Source organism: Acanthaster planci, linkage group LG04, assembly GCF_054643075.1.
Source record: "Acanthaster planci isolate LZ-2023a linkage group LG04, COTS_SCS, whole genome shotgun sequence".
NCBI lineage: Eukaryota > Metazoa > Echinodermata > Asteroidea > Valvatida > Acanthasteridae > Acanthaster > Acanthaster planci.
This window is the reverse complement of record NC_141780.1, coordinates 11,025,981-11,046,698: the sequence shown is the minus strand read 5'-3', so window position 1 is coordinate 11,046,698 and position 20,718 is coordinate 11,025,981. Positions and strand designations below refer to the sequence as shown.

At 42.5% G+C, this 20,718-nt stretch overlaps 2 protein-coding genes across 12 annotated transcripts in view; one reads left to right on the top strand and one right to left on the bottom strand.

Moving 5' to 3' along the window:
- dmtf1 (cyclin D binding myb like transcription factor 1) overlaps window positions 1–10,434 on the bottom strand; it is a 95,879-nt gene extending 85,445 nt beyond the window's left edge. The window contains exons 1-2 of one of the 7 annotated variants that reach the window (XM_087135472.1): window positions 10,096–10,434; window positions 4,036–4,137 (exon numbers count right to left, since the gene is read on the bottom strand). In XM_087135472.1, the coding sequence (XP_086991598.1) occupies window positions 4,036–4,126 (91 nt within the window). In that variant the 5' untranslated portion in view covers window positions 4,127–4,137; window positions 10,096–10,434. The other 6 variants (XM_022243665.2, XM_087135471.1, XM_022243664.2 and 3 more) reach the window with 6 other exon arrangements.
- Window positions 6,833–20,718, top strand: part of met (MET proto-oncogene, receptor tyrosine kinase) — a 62,120-nt gene continuing 48,234 nt past the window's right edge. For 2 of the 5 annotated variants that reach the window (XM_022243655.2, XM_087135467.1), the window contains exon 1: window positions 16,155–16,346. Coding sequence is in view for 3 of the 5 variants with exons in the window: in XM_022243651.2 (XP_022099343.2) it covers window positions 19,382–20,282 (901 nt within the window). In the remaining 2 variants the exon portion in view is untranslated. Of the gene's footprint in view, window positions 6,908–16,152; window positions 16,347–16,378; window positions 18,350–19,371; window positions 20,283–20,718 lie in introns of those variants that run through there. The other 3 variants (XM_022243651.2, XM_022243653.2, XM_022243654.2) reach the window with 3 other exon arrangements.

Below are 20,718 nucleotides of genomic sequence, written 5' to 3'. Positions count from 1 at the left end.
TTTTTTAAGATTTTGATATGCTCGCCTTAGCTTATGTCCAAATGATGAATGATGAAAAAGGAGATTAACAGTGATTATGTAAGTCCTACATGTTCAGCACAATACAGCGATCAACTTGCACATATTCATTAACTCCTTTCTGTGTAAATTATTCAATGGTTTTACAATGATGGATTTTATCAAAAGGCATGTTAAATCAGGATGGAGCACATATGCAATATACATGTATGTACACGTAAGTACTGTACATGTACATGTGCAAGTTTTACAATTGCGCTGAACCCAGACATCGAACTGACTGAAGTCCCTCAAGGTGCATACCGTATTTCATAAATATGCCCCCGAGGACAAACCATGTCATTAGGGGTTTAGGGTACATGTGTAAATATCCAAAACTGTATGAAATTCCAAATCGAAAGTATACCTACATGTACGGTTATTTCTACATGTCAATGTAATATAAACTGATTATGCAGAATAGTTGAATTTCCTTATTTTGCTTCTTGTACATGTACATGTAGGTGTCCTTTGTACTACTGCTGGAGAGAAAACTACAGATAAACCTGTTCTCCATGTTAGTTCTGAGCACTGGAATTCAATGCAACTACAGTTACATGTAGATGTCAGAGGCACGGGTACCAATGATAAAGGAAGCTGCTGTACAACAAAGCAAGGAATTTAATCGATGATGGTGAAAAGGCCTACTGTTGCATTGACATACAGACTGACAGACAGATTGCCAATTCTGATTAATGCAATCATGAATTAAAGTTTGTGTGTACAATGTATGTGCATGTGGGAGGGGGGAGGTACATCCATGTACCACCATCATAAATGGTTCCCCCTTCAACATCCATGTGCATGGTCCCCCACTTTAACATTCAGGTCCCACGTACCCCCATTTAGTGAGAATGCAAGGTTGCTATGCCAATGATTACATGTGCACATGTACACTGTATTTGTGTTCAAGTTCTGACACAAGTGTTCCCCATGCATCAACACATGAACTGCTGCACCTGAATAAATGTTTCCTTTTGCAATGATACACATCTTTATCAGCACAGACAGGAGGGCAGTCTTCACACATTTTGGATGTCCACAGTATGATTGAAGAGCAGTCAAAGCAGGACTGATCCTGAGAAGGATTAGAACAGCTTCATCAAACTACTCATAGCAAGACTGCACCCGACAGGAAGTTAGATTTTATTTGTATAACAGCTAACGTTCATTGAAAGACAACTGCAGAAATTGTTCAAACTGGTTTCAGAAGAATAGTGCAAAGTTATCTGCCTTTAAAAGATCCCAAAGTTTTAAATTGGTCCCAGTGTTGTGGTCGAGTACTTTTTTCCAAATACTGCCGAGTACAAAGACAAGGCGAGTACTTTGCCAGCCGAGTACAAGTACTGGTTTCCGAGTACAAGTACTTGCACTTCCGAGTATGAGTACAAGTACTTCTAATTCAAAAGTAGTTTTATCTTAATTTAGAGACTCTAAGACCTGCCACTGTGTAAAAGAAACACCGAATGCAGATGGCATGGCTACAAGAACAAGTGATCTGGCTAGCAATGTCATGGTCACTACACGTGCATTGCAGCAGTTGACACAACGTGCATGGCGCGACGAAGTCTATTTTCCAGACTCAATTATTCACATGCCTGTGATTTTCTTTATGCTGGGTTTGTTGTTAGAATTTTCAGGTCCAGGATCCAGACTACCAATGCCCAAGTAAATCACGGGACCATTCTGGAGTACCACAATATAATTTGCGTACGTGATTGGTTAAGTATGCGCACATGGGGGCAAATGGGTCATATGCGTTAATGGTCCCACGTTCGGCCTTCTCTTTGTCAGAACCGTATCGAATATCGGGTCATTGGAGTCGATATTTTTGTACCTTATTTTAACGGCCGTGCATGGTAAATTAACTTAAAGGTTTTTTTATATCGAGTACTGTTAATCGAGTACAAGTACTTTGATGCTCGAGTTCAATTTTTGGATGCTGAGTTCTGAGTATTTTGTAGCCCGAGTACAAGAACTATAGTTCGAGTACGAGGACGTCCGAGTACAAGTACGAGTACTCTGAAATGGTACCCGAGTAGTACTCGAGTACAAGTACCGAGTACGAGTACTACAACACTGATTGGTCCCCATGTCATTTGAAGTCTCTACAAATCTTCAGAACAGATAAGAGTTGGCAGTTTTTAACACTTCAGAGAAATGTATGCCCTAAAACATGAAGGCAGATTTTTCCTTCATCTTTTCAAAACACTCCAAGTGAATATTATACAATAGTTAAATGCCTAAATGCAGTTTTTCTCTTTTCTTTTATAAATAATAGTAAGGACACTTAAACATTCTTTACCCACTTCCTGCCGGGGACTCCGGAATCGGAGACGTAAGGTTTATATGCGTGGCCGGGGTCTCCGAACTTGGACAATGGAAACAGGGCCCTGTAACAAAAGACTGTACTCCAAACAAAAGACCAGGCTGCTTGGCATTACCGACATTTTTCACTCTAAAAAGTGGTGATAATCCAGCCTTGTTTTGAAACCGTATACCAGGGTTTGGGGCATTGAGAGCGAGCGGATTACCATCGGGGACAAAAGTGCTCCACCACCACGGCGATGAGCCACACAGCAGCGCTGCACGCTAATCTAGCCTCTTTTGAAAAGAGGTCAACAGTGCACTGAGGCAGGTTTGTGAACAAAAGACAGTTATACAACCCTGCACAATCTGGGCTCTGTTTACAAGGCTGCAGGCCTGGCTGGAATACTTGGGCGTCAGTGAAGGTCACCTGTCAACTTAGAGTAGTGCCTAAAGATTACTTCGTGCGGCTATAAACGACCGTTAAATGAAATGATGAATTTTTGAATGATTTTGAAAATAAAAAATGATTGTCGTGCCGGCCCAGCATCATTAAGATTGAAATATGCCCTGGCATGAAGTGGTTAACATAAATTTAACAAGACCGCTTCCAGTGTTCAATATTTTGAGTATACATGCATTTCTTAGCATACGCTTAAATTCCACAATCTGAGTCTGTGCTGCTGTGCAATCGCAGATACAGTTGTTAAAAGTAATCATTTGTCCAGTTACTGTCGATAGGAAATAAGATGTACTTTTGAAAGAATTGTGTGAAATTGATGGTTGTATTATTTTTCTTCCCGTCTTTGAAATTGACATCTCTTAGTTTGCGTATACTGATGGACCGAACAGTCCGATATCCTCTGGTGTTAAGATGATGTTACATGTACATCGTCACGGTTATAAAGCTGTACACCCTATTGCAGAAAATCCTCCCGGCAATCAAACCCCCTATGAGAAAACTGAAGTGCGCTCTCACTTGATGCTATTCCATGTTTTGTATTACCTGACTGATAATTTCCCTACGTTCTATCATATTTTCGCCACGATGAGGCAAGAAAGTATGCAGTGAATTGAATTAAACATTACCATTTGAAATAACTATTCATTGTTCATTGCCCATTTTTCTTTAAAGTAGGTAGGCAAGGGAAACATTGTGTTTGTCTCTGAGATCCCAATCAAGGTCATCTTATTCCAAACAGATATTGAAGAGATGTTGATTTTTATGTTTGGGCCTTCTGCCAGATATCTGGAAGGGGAAGTGTGACGGAAATTGACCTCATGGCATGATGACATCATCAGTTGACAAGTCACATGACATTAAAGGTGCATCATTTAAAGCCCTGTATCTCTTGAAGTACATGTCCCAGTGGGATGAAACTTTGCAGATATGCAATCATGACGATGACACTGTCAGTGAAATGTGAAAAAGCCCTACATGTATGTTCTGTTGCAAACAGACATAGAAGCTCTCGTTATTATTATTATTCTTAGGTCTTAATCTAAAGCCTCAATATCTTGGTCTCAAAGTCTTCAGGTCTTGATTTCAAAGTCTCAAGGGCTTTGTTTCAAGGTCATCAGGTCTTAGAATCGAAGTCAACACATCTTAGTCCAAAGTCTTCAGGTCATCTCATCCTAAAACCATGAAATCGCAGATCTCTGTGTACAAACCTGATGATGAAACAGATGCCAGTGGATTGACTGGAAGAACAAGACATGCTGGTGATGAGGCCTCAGCTTTATCACTGTGAGAGGTCTCCATACTAAGTTGCCCTAGATAATGACAGTTAACCAAGATGTAATAAGGTCAGGTACAATGTACAGTGCCAGTAGGGAAGCAAGTGTTCAGAGAACAATGCTCAAGTCACTAACATTCATGAACAATGTACATGCAAATTCTGCTTTTCTCTACGTTAAATGTGTTTTCTTTTGCATTGAAAAATGTACATATACAAACATGTAAGGATGAGTACCGGTAGAAGGGGAATTTGTCTTTTTTCTTTCTCTGTATTTGTTAGCCAAAAATAATAGCATGGGTTGATGCTCAACCTTTTTATTCACTCATTTGTAATGCCAATCAAAAGTGACAATGTCAGATAATAGAGGGGAATAGTTGGATAAATACTGCATATCAGCATACATGTAGAGTACATCACATACTGACCAAATGGATAGGCTATATTAAGAGTGTGAATTTTGAAAGCAAATGCTTGCTGTCGGCACCAACATCTAAGAGCATGCCACTTTTTCAAACCAGTCAACAAAAATAAAAGATGATGCACCAACAAAAAATAGATTTGGGTTCTTTCCTATTCAAACTGAAAGAAAAAACGAAACTGTTTCCTTGCTTCACATATACACTGTGCATGAATTTAATCTACATGAATAGGAAAGAGTTCCACACATAGAGGTTACTCCACATCCTGTGCACAAACCCTATGACTGAGACTGGTAGGCCTGTTTGAGAACAAAAACTTCCATGTCTACACGTGCAGTACATGCACAAATACAACTTAACGAAGAAAGCTTACAAAATTATTTCCCCACTACCAGAGAAAATCTGTGAAAATCTTTTCCCACTCGTGGGAAAAAGTGTGAAAATGTTTTCTCACTTGTAGGAAAATCTGTGAAAAATCTTTTCCAACTTGTGGGAAAATCTGTGAAAATCTTTTCCCATTTGTGCGAAAAGGTGTGAAAATATTTTCCACTTTTGGAACACTTTTGGAACACTTTTTCACAATTTGTGAAATGAAAAGGAATTCCCTGGGATTAGAAAAAAATGTGAACAAATTTTCCCATTTTGGTGTTACTTTTCAATTGCAATGTACTGTAGGTAACAATCCAAACCCCAAAATTCCTTCAGGGAACTGAAAGAGTTTTATACAGGTGCCAGTAATTATTCCCTACAGTGACCTAGTAAGCCCTAGACCTATTAGCAATTTAGAAAGCAAAAACATGTCCAAAAAAGTTCCGTTTAGGAGGGAAAATAAGTCTCAGAGTGAGAAAACACTTCGACTAGTTCGAGTGCTTTCGAGTCAACTTGTACTTTGGGCGACTCATACCTTAGATGACTCGTACTTTGGACGACTCATGCCTTAGGCAACTCCTACTTTGGGCAATTCGTAGCGTGAATTAAGACCACTCATACCTTCAGCATGCTCAGGTTCACAATTTTCTACCAACAGGCATCATCCTTCTATGGGCATGAGTGCACCATCAGTTTAATAAGTGACGGATGTGGATCAACCTGATAATTTACCAAGTTGGCTTGAGACAACTCGACCATTGAGATGCGAGGCCGTAGGTGTAGGAGACTCTAGTTTTGTTTTCCAATCTTGGAGTTTTAGTCTTTATTGTTACGTAGATTTGAGGAGTTTTACCCTCATTTTTTCTCTGTTATAGGTTTGGATTGACACACTGATATCAACATTGAATTTTCTGGAGTCTGTGAGCCAGAATTAACTACATTAACCACAAGCTGGCAATGAGAGTTAACGTCATCTTCAAAAGTTTCTGTTCACCGATGTAAATAGTTTAATTTTGAAATCTTGATTTCCATTTTTTACTTAGTAGGGGTGTACATGTACGTGATCAATGATCCAACTTCCTGTGGAATAAATATTGGGGGGGGGGAGAGACAGGGTCAGTACTATTCATGCACTATTCATACATTTGAAGTGCGTTCATTTAGCTTACATCACATGATCTTTAACTCGCTTGCAACACACTCTGACTTAGGCCTACTTAAATTTTGCCTAGGCATGGCAGTATTCTACTTTTCTGCATTTCGCTGCTGTCCAGGTGTGACCCTGAGTGTAAAAGAAGAAAGTTTACCATAGGCCCCTAGTTTAAATTAAAAAGTTATTTTACATAAAATACAACACAATTTTAGCAAAGGGTCATGTACGGGAGCGAGATACCATTTGGGTTGCGCCCAAGGTATGACTCGGCAAAGGTATGAGGCCGAGTTCGTGCAAATACGTTGAGTTGATAGTATGAATTGTTCAAGCTACTACAAATTGTGGTCCAACTCCAAGGTAGGAGTTGACCTGTTCCCGTTCGAGTCACCAGCCATACGTGGGCTACCTCCATGGTATAATGTACAAGGCCTTAGTTAGTAGTCCTGACTAGTTTAAACGTTTACGCACAAGGTGTCAAGTTCGCCCCGCTACCACGCTCGTCTGAGCGGGGCGGACGTCGGACCGGCTCCATGGTCGGACCCAGCACCCCACAGTTCTAGGGTAGTGTCAAGTGGCGTCCCCATACGGAACTCTTTCTAAATTCAGACCTGAACAACAATATACAAAATCTTCCCCAGTGTCGCATGTAGGTTTTTTCTGGTTCCATTTCGTTTGTTGATATTTTGACAGATGACCATTTGTTTGTCCGCCTGTGGCGCGTACAATTTTTTAGGATAATCAATGAAAGTGCCAGGATGAAAAAGTCCCAGGATGTACAAAATGGCTGCCCCACGTTCACGCCTAGCCTGCGTCGAAAAAGAGCCGGTAATCCCAGCTAAACAGTTCTCAGGTAGCAGATACAGGTTTGTTTGACTTACCTTGATATTCTTCTGCCGACTGTATTTGAAATTCTGCGCAAACGTCTATGGAAAGTAGATTTTAACGTAACCAACAATTACCGTACCGGGTGACGAATGCGCAGGCCGCGCTGACCGGCCATGGCCTAGTGATGCATATTTATGTCGGGTAGCCTTTTTGCCATTTTTTGATTGGACAATTAACCGCAGGCGGTTGTTCGTGTTTTAATTACTCCATTGGTGTATGGTACGCTAACAAAAAGTCCCCGGTTTCTGGTCAGACTATAGTAGAGAATGGAGAGTTTGGGACCAATTACAAACTCTCAAAAAAATCTCCCTAAATCTCTCCAACTCAAAACCGAGGGAGCAACCCTGTCGTTCTTACCACAGCTCTTGAAAATTTGAAAGAAATCTGAAATTCCAAAAACTGACGAAAGACTATGGATCTTATTTTTACTACCCAATTCGAAGAATACGCCAAGATGATGGCCGCGCACGCAACAGAACATATATAGGGCTAAGGGTGCACCACTACAAATAAATTCCCATAGACAGCAGTGATAAATCCCCATACTTCAAAAATATTTTTTAGATACTCGCAACTCTCACAGGTGTTTAGGCTGCTCGGAAAAATGATATTCCACATGTCCTCTTTCATTTTCCTTTCAATTTTTAATGGGTTGACCGATGACTTTTTCGAGAAATTCTCACCTAAAGCAGACCAACCCTAAAACGAAGGAAATTTCACTGCCCCGGATAGCAGCCATTTTGAAAATGTATCCCGCTGCAAAATGGCGCAAATAGTGCAACTTTTGGACCTGATTGCATCCAAATTGCTCAGAATTGGAAGACCAGAGCCCAGAGGTTCAGTGCCATATTTCTTCAATTCCCCTGTTCCATTACTTTCGGGACCCTCTAATATAGAATATTTTGGGCGTATAACTTTTATTAATGTGCTCGGCGGACAGATTTCTTGCCTTTTCAAGGGTGCACCCCTAATCCACCGCCGCGCGGACGAAGACGTAATGGCTCAAGTTAAAAAAAATCCAACGACAGCAGCATCGCATCTGCTTGGTCAGGGAGACGAAAGACGGTCCTAAATGGTATCACCCGCTAAAGCTTTTTACTCCTGATTACTTACTTTAACGATTTGCTGTGCCCTCTCTTTAAAAAAAAATGAATGGAAAATATCATCACATTCCACAAACCATATCGAACCATGTCAAACCAAACTTATGTCATCACCGACGATCACGGACGTCTCAATGCCGACAACACAGACCCAACCGTCGTATACGGCCCCTTTAACCCGGACAAACTAGTGATAGCAGACCCAATACTCAAAGAAAGTGAAACGGTAACGCAGCGCTATTCACCCATTTGTTATTACCACGACGACAAAGAAAAACGTCTGTCGATCATGAATGATGCCAAAAACGGTCTTTTACGGTGTAAAGCCATTCTATAAATTTGGCGCCAAAGAAACAAACACCCAAAATATCGTTGGACATCAAAACTGCTATCCGATACTCCAAGAGCCTACGATCGATATACTGGACTACGTGTATATAAACTTTGAGGTTAAACCACCCTACACAAATAAAAACGCATGTACATGTGTATGTCAAGTTACATACCGCAACCACGCTGTTTAACCGTCGTAAAATCAATATCGCAAGATAAACTGGACGAATATATTGGTAAGCGTGGCGACGCGGAGTCTTTCATCTGCCTAAAGACATCTATTATGGATCTTTGTATTGCGGCGCTAGTGTTAGATATACGTTGAAAAGCTATTTTAAAGATTAACAATGCCCATGTCATTTCCGACAAAACAGCATTGTAATCGTTAAGAGGATTTGACAGTGATAGCAGCGACTTAAGAGTAAACTAAAATCAAACTTTAAATAAATAACATATACATGTATTAAAATCATCGCATTTAAAGATCTTCATTAGATTTGATTGTAAGCTCACGTTCATAAGCCTCGTTATCCCTGGGATAGTTATCCTCAGACTTTGAAGGTGAGAACATAGGGGGTCGATATAATCAGCGTTTTGTTTATAAAATCCAAGTCTAAAATAAAGAAAGTATTTAACAAATATAGACATTCAATTGACAGAAGATCAAGCGGGCCACATAGAAAACAAGTTAAACCTAGGCCGTTTTCCAATACTCAACTTCGTCTCCGTCTCAGGCTTCGTTCCCCGAAACCAATCCCCGATTGTGGGCCTGAGGCGTTTAAATTTATTGGACTACTATAGTTTTCGGCTTTTTGCATCTTATTTGATGTTCTGTGGCACTATTAGACTGATTGCTGTGCTTACAGCTTCAAAGTCAACAAGTAACGAGTTGAGGCCTGAGACGGAGCCGAAGCTGAGTATTGGAAGCGGCCCAGGTTTTAGGCCTACGAGGCAAGATCTCTGAGGGGCAAGTACTCAGGTCGTTGGTGGTGGTGTGTTATCAAGACTTGTTCACAGACCAAACGCCAAACAAAGTCACGGACCTGTTTCAAGTCTCGGAAAAACACTGGAGAGATGCTGTCAATAAATTTAGATTCTCAGAAAAAGACGGCTAGAGGGTGCTCTCTTTAAAACCGTTCATAATAAAACTTTAGATCATGGCAAATCAAATCGAAACGCATTATTTTTTTTACCGAAAACGAGCAGAAGTTTAAAGTGAAACATGTTTTTAATAACATCAAAGGCGACAAACTCGTTAGAGTAAAAATCCTACCGTTTAAAGCTGGGTACTAGCGCTACTGAAATCGAGTGGGATACAAACTTAGACGGTAGACCCGCTGAAAGGGAAATAGTGCTAAATCCAATACTTGTGCAAGAAATTCAAGACATGGTGATACGAGCGGGCAAAAATGGCAATTTAGGAGTGATGCTCCCATTAATCGCTGCCGGAATTGATCAGTTGAATGAAGAAGTTGAAGGGTTGAAAGCCTTGTTAGATCGAGAAGATGATGAAGAAACTCAAAAACGTTTAGCTAGTGAGATCGAAAGCAAAAGAATAGAATCGGCTTCAAGGTTAGAAGGAAAGAGACAAGCCTTATCACAGATTTACGAGGTTACTGTGGCAACTGAGGGCAAGTAATAAATTGTTCCCATCTCCATAATAAACAACGCTTGGGGCGACATTGCACATCAAGGGCAGAATACACGCATGCAGTCGTGTACACACTGACCTTCAATCGTGGACTTTTTTGTTCATACTTCTTTTTTGCACATTTTTGTACACATTTTTCAACCGTGGACTCCTCAGCAACCATGGACCCATTGTCCCCTTTTGTTATACATCCGCTATTTAATATGAATACACGTTCACCATCAACCCTGGCCACTGGCTGACGCAGAAACACATGCACATATACAAATCCACCCCCTCAGCACCACGAAGTCCCCAGCCTACTGTAATACATTATCATTTAACCAAACATAAACCCTAACTAAACTTGTTAAGAGAAAATAAACCACTGAACTATATAGTACCAGAGCAGCTCCTGGCCTGTCATCTTGTTACTATTGTAACGTGACAGAGGGCGCTAGTCACCAAGCGCGGTGCGAAGTTATAGATGGTGCTCTGCCCAGTAACACAGTAATAGAGACGGTGCACAGGCGCGCATAGCTGTGTGTTAAGCGCGACGAGCGCGGTGCATAGGCTCGGCCTTGTGCGTTGTACGATAGGGCAGCGGAAGTCACTGCTTGGTCACGTGAGCGCGTGCGTGGTCGACCGGTCACAGCAGCGCAAAGGCTTTAAAAAGCGCGCGCAGGCAAGGGACTAGGTTTAGTTGTGCTGATCAAGGGCTGATCCTGAAGTAAGGGTCGAGAATCCTGTGCAAGGGTTAAAGTCACCTAGCCTAGTTTGACCGTGCCTAAGTCCCGAGTGGTGCGTGTGTCGTTGAGGGGCTCGTTAGGTTGAGGGGCTAATTGGTGGTGCGGTATAGTTCCTGATAACAGCTTGCAGTCGATGCAAGGGCAGATTGCTATCTCGTGACGTGAGTTGCGTGTAGTGCAGCCCTGACAATAAGCCCCGTAGACTTGCTAAAGTCCCCGATTCGGCATTGGATGCCCACAGTTAATTGTGGTGTTCGCTGCTCTAGGTGAAGTCCGGTCACGTATAATCACACAGTCTCCCCGTCAATAGTGCCCTCCGCTGGTATATTGGTTGAGTGTGTTGCCGCTTAATAATTGATGTATATGAGTCAGGTGTCCAGGCGAAGTTTATTTCAAGTCAGGTCTGTCCAGGTTACGTCACTAACTTTCGACCAATCAGATTAGCCATCATCTCGACGAAGACCAACTTTCTTGGGGGACGGCATACTTCGGTCCCAACGGACTCGTCCCTAGCCGCTCAGGGACTCTCTGGCGTGCCGTCCGACGCGCTGCGCCTCGAGGAGGAGGGCGCCCTCGCCTTGGTCGGAAGGGCCTTGCGTCACAAATTGGTGTCAAGAGATCAGTCGCCAATTGGAAGACTTGAAGAGGCGTGGCTTGATTGAACCCTCAGATAGTCCGTGGGCGGCTAACGTTGTGTTGGTAAAGAAGAAAGACGGGACGAAACTGAATGCAGTGACAATAAAGGATGCCTATCCCGTGCCAAGAACTGATGAGACGTTGGATGCGTTAGAGGGCGCTCGATGGTTTTCAACCCTCGACCTCGCCTTAAGGTAATGGCAGGTTGCCTTGGACGAGGATGCACAGCAGAAGTCAAATTTTGTGGTACGGAATGGGCTTTATCGTTGGAAGGTGATGCCGTTCGGGTTAGCCAACGCACCGGCTACATTCGAATGACTGATGGAGAAAGTGTTGTCAGGGCTGCAGTGGGAAATCTTATTGGTGTATCTTGATGACCTCATTGTCCTTGGCAGAACAGTAGAAGAGGAGTTGGGACGACTCCGAATAGTCTTTGAACGTTTGAGAAGTGCTGGCTTACTTTAAAGCCAAGCAAGTGTAACCTGCTTCAGAGGTCAGTAACCTACCTTGGCCACATTGTGTCGACTGAGGGCGTTGCAACGGACCCGGCTAAGGTTAAGGCAGTCGCTGATCGGCCGGTCCCGAAGAACGTAAAGGAAGTGAGGAGTTTTTCTTGGGCCTTGCCTCGTATTACCAAAGGTTCATCAAAGACTTTGCTAGCATTGCTAGCGCACTGCATACCTTGACGTCAAAGTCAAAAGACTTCATTTGGGACGTGTCTTGTGATAAGGCATTCCACTGGCTGAAACAGTGATTGCTAGGGGCCCCGATATTGGCCTATCCGTTACCAAGTAGCAAGTACATCTTGGATACGGGGCCGTAATGTCTCAGGAGCATGACGGTGTCGAGAAAGTTGTGGTTTTTGCAAGCCGGAAGTTGAGCAAAGATGAGAGAAACTACTGCGTTACTGCGTTACGTATTTAAAGTACTTCCGCCAGTACCTGTACGGTCAAAAGGTCAAAGTATAGACGGACCATTCTTCACTGGTATGGTTAAGGAACTCGAAGAACCCGGAAGGACAACTTACACGATGGTTGGAGGTTGAGTCAGAGTATGACGTCACAATCCAGCACCGTCCGGGTGCCAAGCATCAGAATGCTGATAGTCTGTCTAGACGACCCTGTAAACAATGCGACCATTGTAATGCACAAGATGATTCTGATGGTGACAATGCCGATATTGATGCGACTGTTACTGTGGAAAAAGATAAACAAAAGTCAACTTCGAACACAGGAGATGAGAAAGGGGCCCGAGTTGCTGTGGTGGAGCCTGCTGTAAGCAGCAAAGGACTTAGAAACGCCCAAGTGGCGGATGAGTCGACAAAATGGCTGTTAATTGTCAAGGGTGAGGGGAAGGAGCGCCCTCATTGGGATGAGGTAGCCCACAGGTCTCTGGCAAGTAAGACGTTTGGTCCTACTGGAATCAGTTGGTGGTGAGAGACGGTGTACTATACAGGCGATGGGAGTCGAATGACGTTTGTTCGGTTCAATGGAGGTTGCTGGTTCCGGAGATGTTCAGACGCGAGTTTGTAGAAGAGCCGCATGGTGGGAAGTTGGGAGGCCATCTTGGCCTGAAGAAAACCCTGGCCAGTGTGAAGCAGCGGTACTTCTGGTCAGGTATGAGTGCCAGTGTAAGAGCATACATCCGGAAATGTGATCAATACGCAAGGAAGAAGCCGCCCCGTATGATGTTGGAGGAACTATGGATAGAGTGACATTAGACTTGGTCGGTCCTCTCCCACGGACCGAAGATGGGGACGAGTGGATCCTGGTGGTTGGAAACTACACCACAAGATGGATGGAGGCATATGCGCTCCCGGATGCAAAGGCAGAGACAGTTGCCTCGAAGTTTGTTAGAGAATTGGTTTGTCGATTTGGGGTGCCGAGGGAGGTCCATTCGGATCAGGGAACCAACTTCGAATCGGAGGTATTCCAGGAAATGTGTCGGCTACTGGGAATAAGTAAGTCAAGAACAACAGCATACAATCCTAAATCAGACGGGCTCATAGAAAGGTTCTATAAGACTCTCGTCACCATGGCTTCTATGATGATCGACCCGCACAAAGGTCAACGCGATTGGAACCAGTACGTCCCTTTCGCAAGCAGTGCATACAGATGTACGACACGGGAAAGCCGGGGGAAACCCCAAATATGATGATGTTAGGCCGGGAAGTCGCTCTCCCGATTGATCTAACAATCGAGCAGCCAGCCCCAAGTGATGACGAGGCAAAAGGTGACTATGCAAAAAGTTTGAGGGACCAGATCAAGAGTGCTCATGAGAGGGCGCAGAAATACCTGGGAACGCTATGACGTGCTAGAGGAAGAACTATGATCGCCGGGCGTGCGATCCTGGCATCCAAGAGAAGGACTTTGTTTGGCTGTTCAACCCCGCGAAGAAGAAAGGGGTTAGCCCCAAGCTTCAGTTGAAGTGAGAGGGGCCGTATTTAGTGTTGAAGAAAGTCTCGGATGTTGTATTCCACATCCAGAGGTCAAAGGGCGCAAAGGCCCGAGTTGTACATGCCGATAGGCTGAAACCTTGCCATAATAGTCTAATGGATCCATGGAGTACCCCTAGTAGGGCTCCCTCTAGTGAGGCCAATGTCAGAACAGGCACTGAGAGTGCTCAAGAACACCCTGAGGAGATTTAACCTTGGGGTGATAGGGATGAAGGGGTGATAGGGATGAAGGAAACAGTCATCCTGCGATCTTGGTTACCTCAGAAAGAGGAAACAATTGTGTTGAGGTTTCAGGCAAAGATAATACCACGCGTGAACCAAGTATATCAGTAGACTCAGGCCATGATAAGATGGGAGTCAATGTTGAAAAGAAAAGACGTTACCCAAGGCGGGAATATAAGTTACCGCTGAGATATCGATAGTTGTATATAAAGTTGAATAATTCCCCTTACGACAGTGGTCAATTAATTATGGTTTCCTCGGATAACATTGCAGAAGCTGAGTTCAAGTTACCAGTGAATAAGTAAAAAAAAAAAAAAGAAGAAGAATATGGAGGTCGGGGCCAAGATGGAGTTCTAGTGCACCAGGTGCCCCAAGAAGTTCGGCCACCTAAGGGGCCTGTTACGGCATAAGAAAAGCCATGGGCTAGCACCCTATAATCTTCTGCGGCGGTGTGATAACAGGGAGAGGCGTCGAGATAATCTGCGGCAGCACTATAAAGTAGCTCACTCGGACCACCTAGGTGGCATAGAAAGGATGACGCTCGGGCCAAGGCAAGACAAAGGTCAGCAGGCCGATCAAGGGGAACCGACGCAGAAGGAGGCGAGGCAGATCGTCATGGGGAGCACGCCTGCGGACCAACAAAGTCCCAGTCCCCGATTCACAGTACCATGGGACAAGTTTAGGAACCTGCCGAGGCCCTTTTCCCCGTTAAAAACGTCCCCAAAGAAGGAGAAGCCATGAGAAAAAGCCAAGGCCCGCTTGGCTCACCGTTTCCAGCGCCGCACCCGGGTTGGGCGGACGCTCTCCCGGTCCCCCGCTCCACCTTGCCCCACCGCTCCCTCCAGATCTCACGGATGCATAAATCTCACCTTCCTCAGCTCTAGTTCCCGAGCCTGGGCATTGGGGACCCTGCTATACGGTGCACCATGTTGGGGGGGGGATTTGCCACACTATGTATTTTCTGTAATAGGGCCGAGCATCTTGGAGAGACCTCTCCCGATAGGCAAACTAGGCAGTGGGGGTTAAGGTCAAAAAGGCTCTCATTAGAAAGCGTGCAAAACGGGCCCAAACACTCCCGACCCGCTTCACACCTGAGGGCCCTGGGTAGCCCGGAGAAGCGATGGACCGCATTGACCATCAGCCTTTCATAAATACGCGAAAAATACAAGTTTCTCAGGTGTTCAAAACACACGGTATACCAAAGGTCATCCCCTCGTCTTTTCTTTTCCTTTCAATATTTAGTTGCTTATCTGATGCATTTTTCAGGTCATGATTTTTATCCACGAAGGATCAATCCTAAAATTTTTCATGAAGCCTGCAGCCATTTTGTACAGAGATGCCTACACTCCATAGCAAAAACGATTATTTAGGGCACCGATTTTATCAAAAATTCACTCGGACCCAAGCCGACATTCCTGTGGCTAGTCTCCCCCTTTCTTCCCCGACAAATTGTCAAATGCTTGAGCAACAGAGAAACTGACAATATACAAATTGCGATTTAGGCGGCGCAGGCAATTTTGAGCCTATTTACTACTTGCATGCTCTGAACCAATTCAAGCTCCCTTGAAAATACATGTACTGTAAAATCAACAAAGATTGGAGCCCTATGGCAGGTACTTAAGTCCCTGATGAGGCCTCTCAAACAAAAACAATGTGTTGTTTCGTCCTTCATAGTTCATTTGATTTTCAAGTTTTAGTAGGTTAACCTATGAATTTTTTATTTATCCGCCCAAAACAAACTCACCCCCCCCTCGTGAATGTTCCCAAGTCTTCTCAGCGGCCATTTTTCAAATAACACCCCTCACCTTCGGAAGGTTCTTCTGACAAATTGTCAATCACATTTTATCTGTTTTGCCCCCAGATGGGTGTCCCTGAATCTACAGAGATGATTCTGGAACACACTGACATAGTCCCACCATTTCTTGATCCAAACAGAGCCCTCTTTGCGAAAAAATCTGCAGGGGGACTTTTTGTGCGCCTCTTCTGGCGGAGAATTTTACTTGAATTGGAACACGGCATCCCAAGCCCCCGGCCCCGGCCCCGGCCCCAGGCGTTCAGCTTATTTGCATGTTAAGCTGGCCGCGGGAGGTCGCTGTTCGCCTAGATTTTTGCCACAGTTGGTTCACGAAAAACAATGGTGCGAAGGTAACTAATTCATGGTGGAAAAATAGAGCTCGCGTGGGGCCAGGCTGATACAGCGATAGTATTCAGCAGTACAACGACGAGCGCTTCCTTGGCCTACAATTACAATGTAGGCACATGTATATCGGGGCGGGGCGAATGCACTAGGTGAGAAATTGAAAACAGATTTCATTAGCCTAACCATGGAGAAAGGACGCAAACTTTCTCCATGGATTAACGTTACATCATTACGTGTATTGCATTATTATGAAATAGATATGCATTTTTTGTACATGTACATATCAGCCTATGGAATGTTGGACATCTCGTACCCGGGGCAACGCGTACCCAGGACAATTCGTAACCCCAGAGAAAACTTCATTTTATCATAGCTTGTGGTGACAATACATGAAAATTATAGTACAGCATATCAAATGCGGTTTACGATTACTAATAATGTAGCCGTCTTTTTTTTGTGTGTGTGTGATCGGATAACTGAGCCTGTTTGAAATTGTTGTGTGGTAGAAACATGGAGGTAGAATACCTCCATGGTAGAAACAAGAACCATTCATTCTTTATTTACCACATAGGCCTAACTGTTATGTCATGAATAAGCAAATAAATGTACAGTAGATGGGTGATCCCAGGAAGCAAAGGCTTGTCGAGCACGATCCTCCAGTACATGAATTAACATTACATATTAACACATAACAGACCTAATACACATTCACATTTCAGAACTGAACCAAAAACAGTACGTCCAGTAACCCTGTGAGACACATTAAAAATGAGACTAATTAGAATCTACATAAGGAGAGAGTAATTTAGCCTTAAATTTCTTTTTGAATAAACAAATATTATGTATACTTTCTATAGAAACTTCAAGGGAATTCCATAGTTTGGGTCCCTGATCCCTAACTGTATTTTGAGTTGCTGTGGTACCAGCAAAAGATTGATGAAATGTAGTGCACTGTCTAGTGAAGTTATCATGCACTTCAGGTCAGAGTGGAAATATTACTTGAGAAGTTGTGTGACCCTTGCAAACTGCTTTGTGTATTGTAAAAATAACCTTTGTATAGTGGGAGGTGGGTGATAACAAATATACGTACATGTATGTATATTGTGCTGTCAGAAAATGGTGTGATATACCGGTAACTGATTAGGCTTTACTGTGGAGCAATGAGAAACAAAGACTAGAGCATCCCCAGGCCTGCCCAACCTGCTGAAAAGGCACTGCCCTTTTCTTTATAGTATTTACACAATCCTCTTATTTGGGAATAGGTTTGTAGAAAACCATTCTTCTATTGTACATGTAGTTACCACTTGAGATGTACATTATTTGGTAAATTATGTTTTCATTGCAAGATTACTTCATCATTGATGTGTGAACTAAAGCGTCAACATTAGTCAGCCTCAAACCAAATTAAACTTTCCAAAAATGAAAACAAAATGAGTGAAACCCGTGAACAACAAAAGAAGAAGAAAAGGGATATGATTTTTTTTTATTTGGCTTCATTTTGACATAAACTCATAGCATTCTTTTCCTTTCTTTAGGTAATTCAGGTCCTAGGATTTTTAAATGTTAACATAAACAGGATAAAAATGATTGAAATTAATTCTGCTTCAGTTCTGTTAAGTACTAAGTACATGTAGTTTGGAATGTTTCTACATGTAAATCAAACAGGATGTACATGTACATTGTATACATGTAGAGTACTTAAAGTGGGGCCTAAAGTCTGAACATTGGCAGACTTAATTGTGAAAGAGACACTCCCTGTGATGGTTTTGATGCAGTTTATATTTTTACTATTACATGTACATGTAGTTTCTGTGTGGTAGAGATACTGATCTTGATGGCATATACTTCCTGTATTGCAGCCCACATGTTGGGAGGTCATGCTGGCACATGTACATATACATTGTACAAAGCAAAGAGTGCATGTTGACAGGAAGTTTTGTAGGGACCAGCCTATTTACGTGTATTAATGAAACGTGAGTTCTGGTGATGATCATAGGTGTTTCCTGTTGGCCCTTGCATGGATAAAGGACCTACATGTACATGTATTTCACCCTTGTCACTAGCTGGTGGTGGTTTTATAAGCAGGTTTGCTGATTTCCTGGTTTGAACGGTGCCATATTATTGCTGCTTGGATTCTGGATAATGCTGATAGGTGGGTCAGTTCTGGAATGACTCTTTTCTTTTTGATTGAAGTTGCAATCTCAATCTAATATATACATGTGGGTCTTTGATTATGAAGCTGAAAGTGTACTTACTAAAAAACTTGATAGAAATCAACACAGGACGAATCAACAGTAAATAAACAAAGATCTCACTCACATGTATACTTCATAACCAACAGTTTTGTCTTTATACATGTACATGTAGTTGTATTATACAAGGAGCCCATTTAGAAAACTGAGTCGTGTTAGAGAAAAAACACAATGACATGTATATATACTTATACTCTATGTAGTCAACATTTACGGTCTGCTCAACATGTGCATGTACCGATGCAAGAATGATAACCTACCTACCGAGGTATAATTGTAAATTACGTGTTTGCATATTGAATCAGTGACTGTTAGTTTGTGTTGGTGTTGGGTTGTTTTGGTTTTTTTTGGTTTTCTTTTTTTGTCACCTTATCACTCATTTGAGGTATGGTAATTCTTTCTGTAGAGGGGTGTACATTGTAAAGTGGCATCTCCAAATACTGGAAAGCTACACTGTGTTTAGATACAGTACTGCCATATGTATGCCATGTGCTGTTCTTTAACATGGTAAACAAGTCTGGGCAAAAAAATGATTTTTCAGTGGGTGATGAAACATGTATTTCAAACATGCCTGTCCAAACATGTACATGTACATCAATTTGTGTACATAATGCTTGTCTACATGTACATGTGTAGTACATGTACCTGTAGCATAGTTCATACAGTGAAACATCAAAGATGGGTTCAGAAAACAAATGACTGATTGTTTGGAATGTTTTAGGACTTTTCCAAGCCACTAGTTTTTCCTTAATAAAAGTCTTTTTTTGTAGATTTGACATTCATGTGACACACGAGCTTTGATTATGGAAAAAGCAATTGAATCATGGAGAAATACTGCAGGAACATTGTAATTTTTTTTATATATTAAAGTTGATCATGACATTAAGATTATTTAATTTGTAATTCTTTGATACATTTACAGTGAAAGGATAATGGCAGAAGCATTTATGTACACGTTACGGGCATTGAGAACCTGTCCATTTCCATTCCTGCATAGTGGAAGAGTATCATCAGCGCTGTCAATAATCATCCTCCTTTGTCTAGTCTTGCCATCTTGTGCTTTAAATCAACGACTTGTAGACAAGCTTCTTCATTTCAGTTCTCCAGAGGCAGACTTACAGAACTTTGTCATCCGTGAAGATACAGGCGAGATCTATCTTGGTGGAACAAATAAGTTGTACAATCTTTTTTCCAACCTTACCAAGAAGTTGAAGTTGGACACCAGAGTGGAGGGAATCACTCACTTTTGCCCAGCTGTGACAAACTGCCCACAACTACAGGGAGACAACATCAACAGGCTTTTGCAAATTGATTATGGGAATAACTTGACCGTGTCTTGTGGCAGTGCATTTGCTGGCACCTGTGCTCTGCTTGATTTAAATAACTTCACAAAGGTTGTTGATTGGCCAACATCGGCTTTTGAAACTGATGGTGCACTGACTGAGGATAGTCTAACCCTAGGAGAGACAGTTGTTTCGTTTTATGCGCCATTCCAGATTGGTAATGATGGGCCAGAAACCCAAGCTCTTTACGTTGGCGCTACATATAATAGTGATGCCCTGTACAGTAATATCGGTCAACACGCTGCTTCTGCAAAGAAACTTGTGGAGACAAACTCAGGGGAGTGGCATTTCTCATTTGCATACCGAGATGTTGATTACCATCGGAACTCCTCCATTGATATTCGACCTCGTTACAGAAATAACTACAAAATTAAGTACATTTCTGGGTTTAATTCTGGAGGCTTCAATTACTTTACAACTGTACAGCGCACAGAAATTGATAGCAACAGATATCATTCACGCATTGTGAGGATTTGCACGAAAGACAAAAGTAAGTACCTGTACATGTAATTATTAAACCAGTTTAAATACAGACTCTTCATTTTTAGCAGAATTCTGGGAAGGAAATATTTACCACATGATCCTGAGCAGCCAATGTGAAGGACAATTTTCATAGACGTGTAAATTTTAGCATTTATTTTGGAACCAAATTTCTGCAGAAAGTTGAAGTCTTTGGGGAAACCAGAAAAGTAAAAGCTGTAGATAGACATGAAGATTGAAAATATCCCCAGAACCAGCACGTTATGCCAGCAGTGTTGTAGCTACGCTGGCCGGCGCCGGCCAGTGCTAGCCACCACTCAACATTACCGGCCGGCACTTGGGATGAAAACGAAGCTTACTGGCCAGCACAAAGTACAATGTGTACTACATTATTGTACGTGTAATTTTTTTTAGCATTGAGAAAGAAAATGGGCTGCTTTAATTTT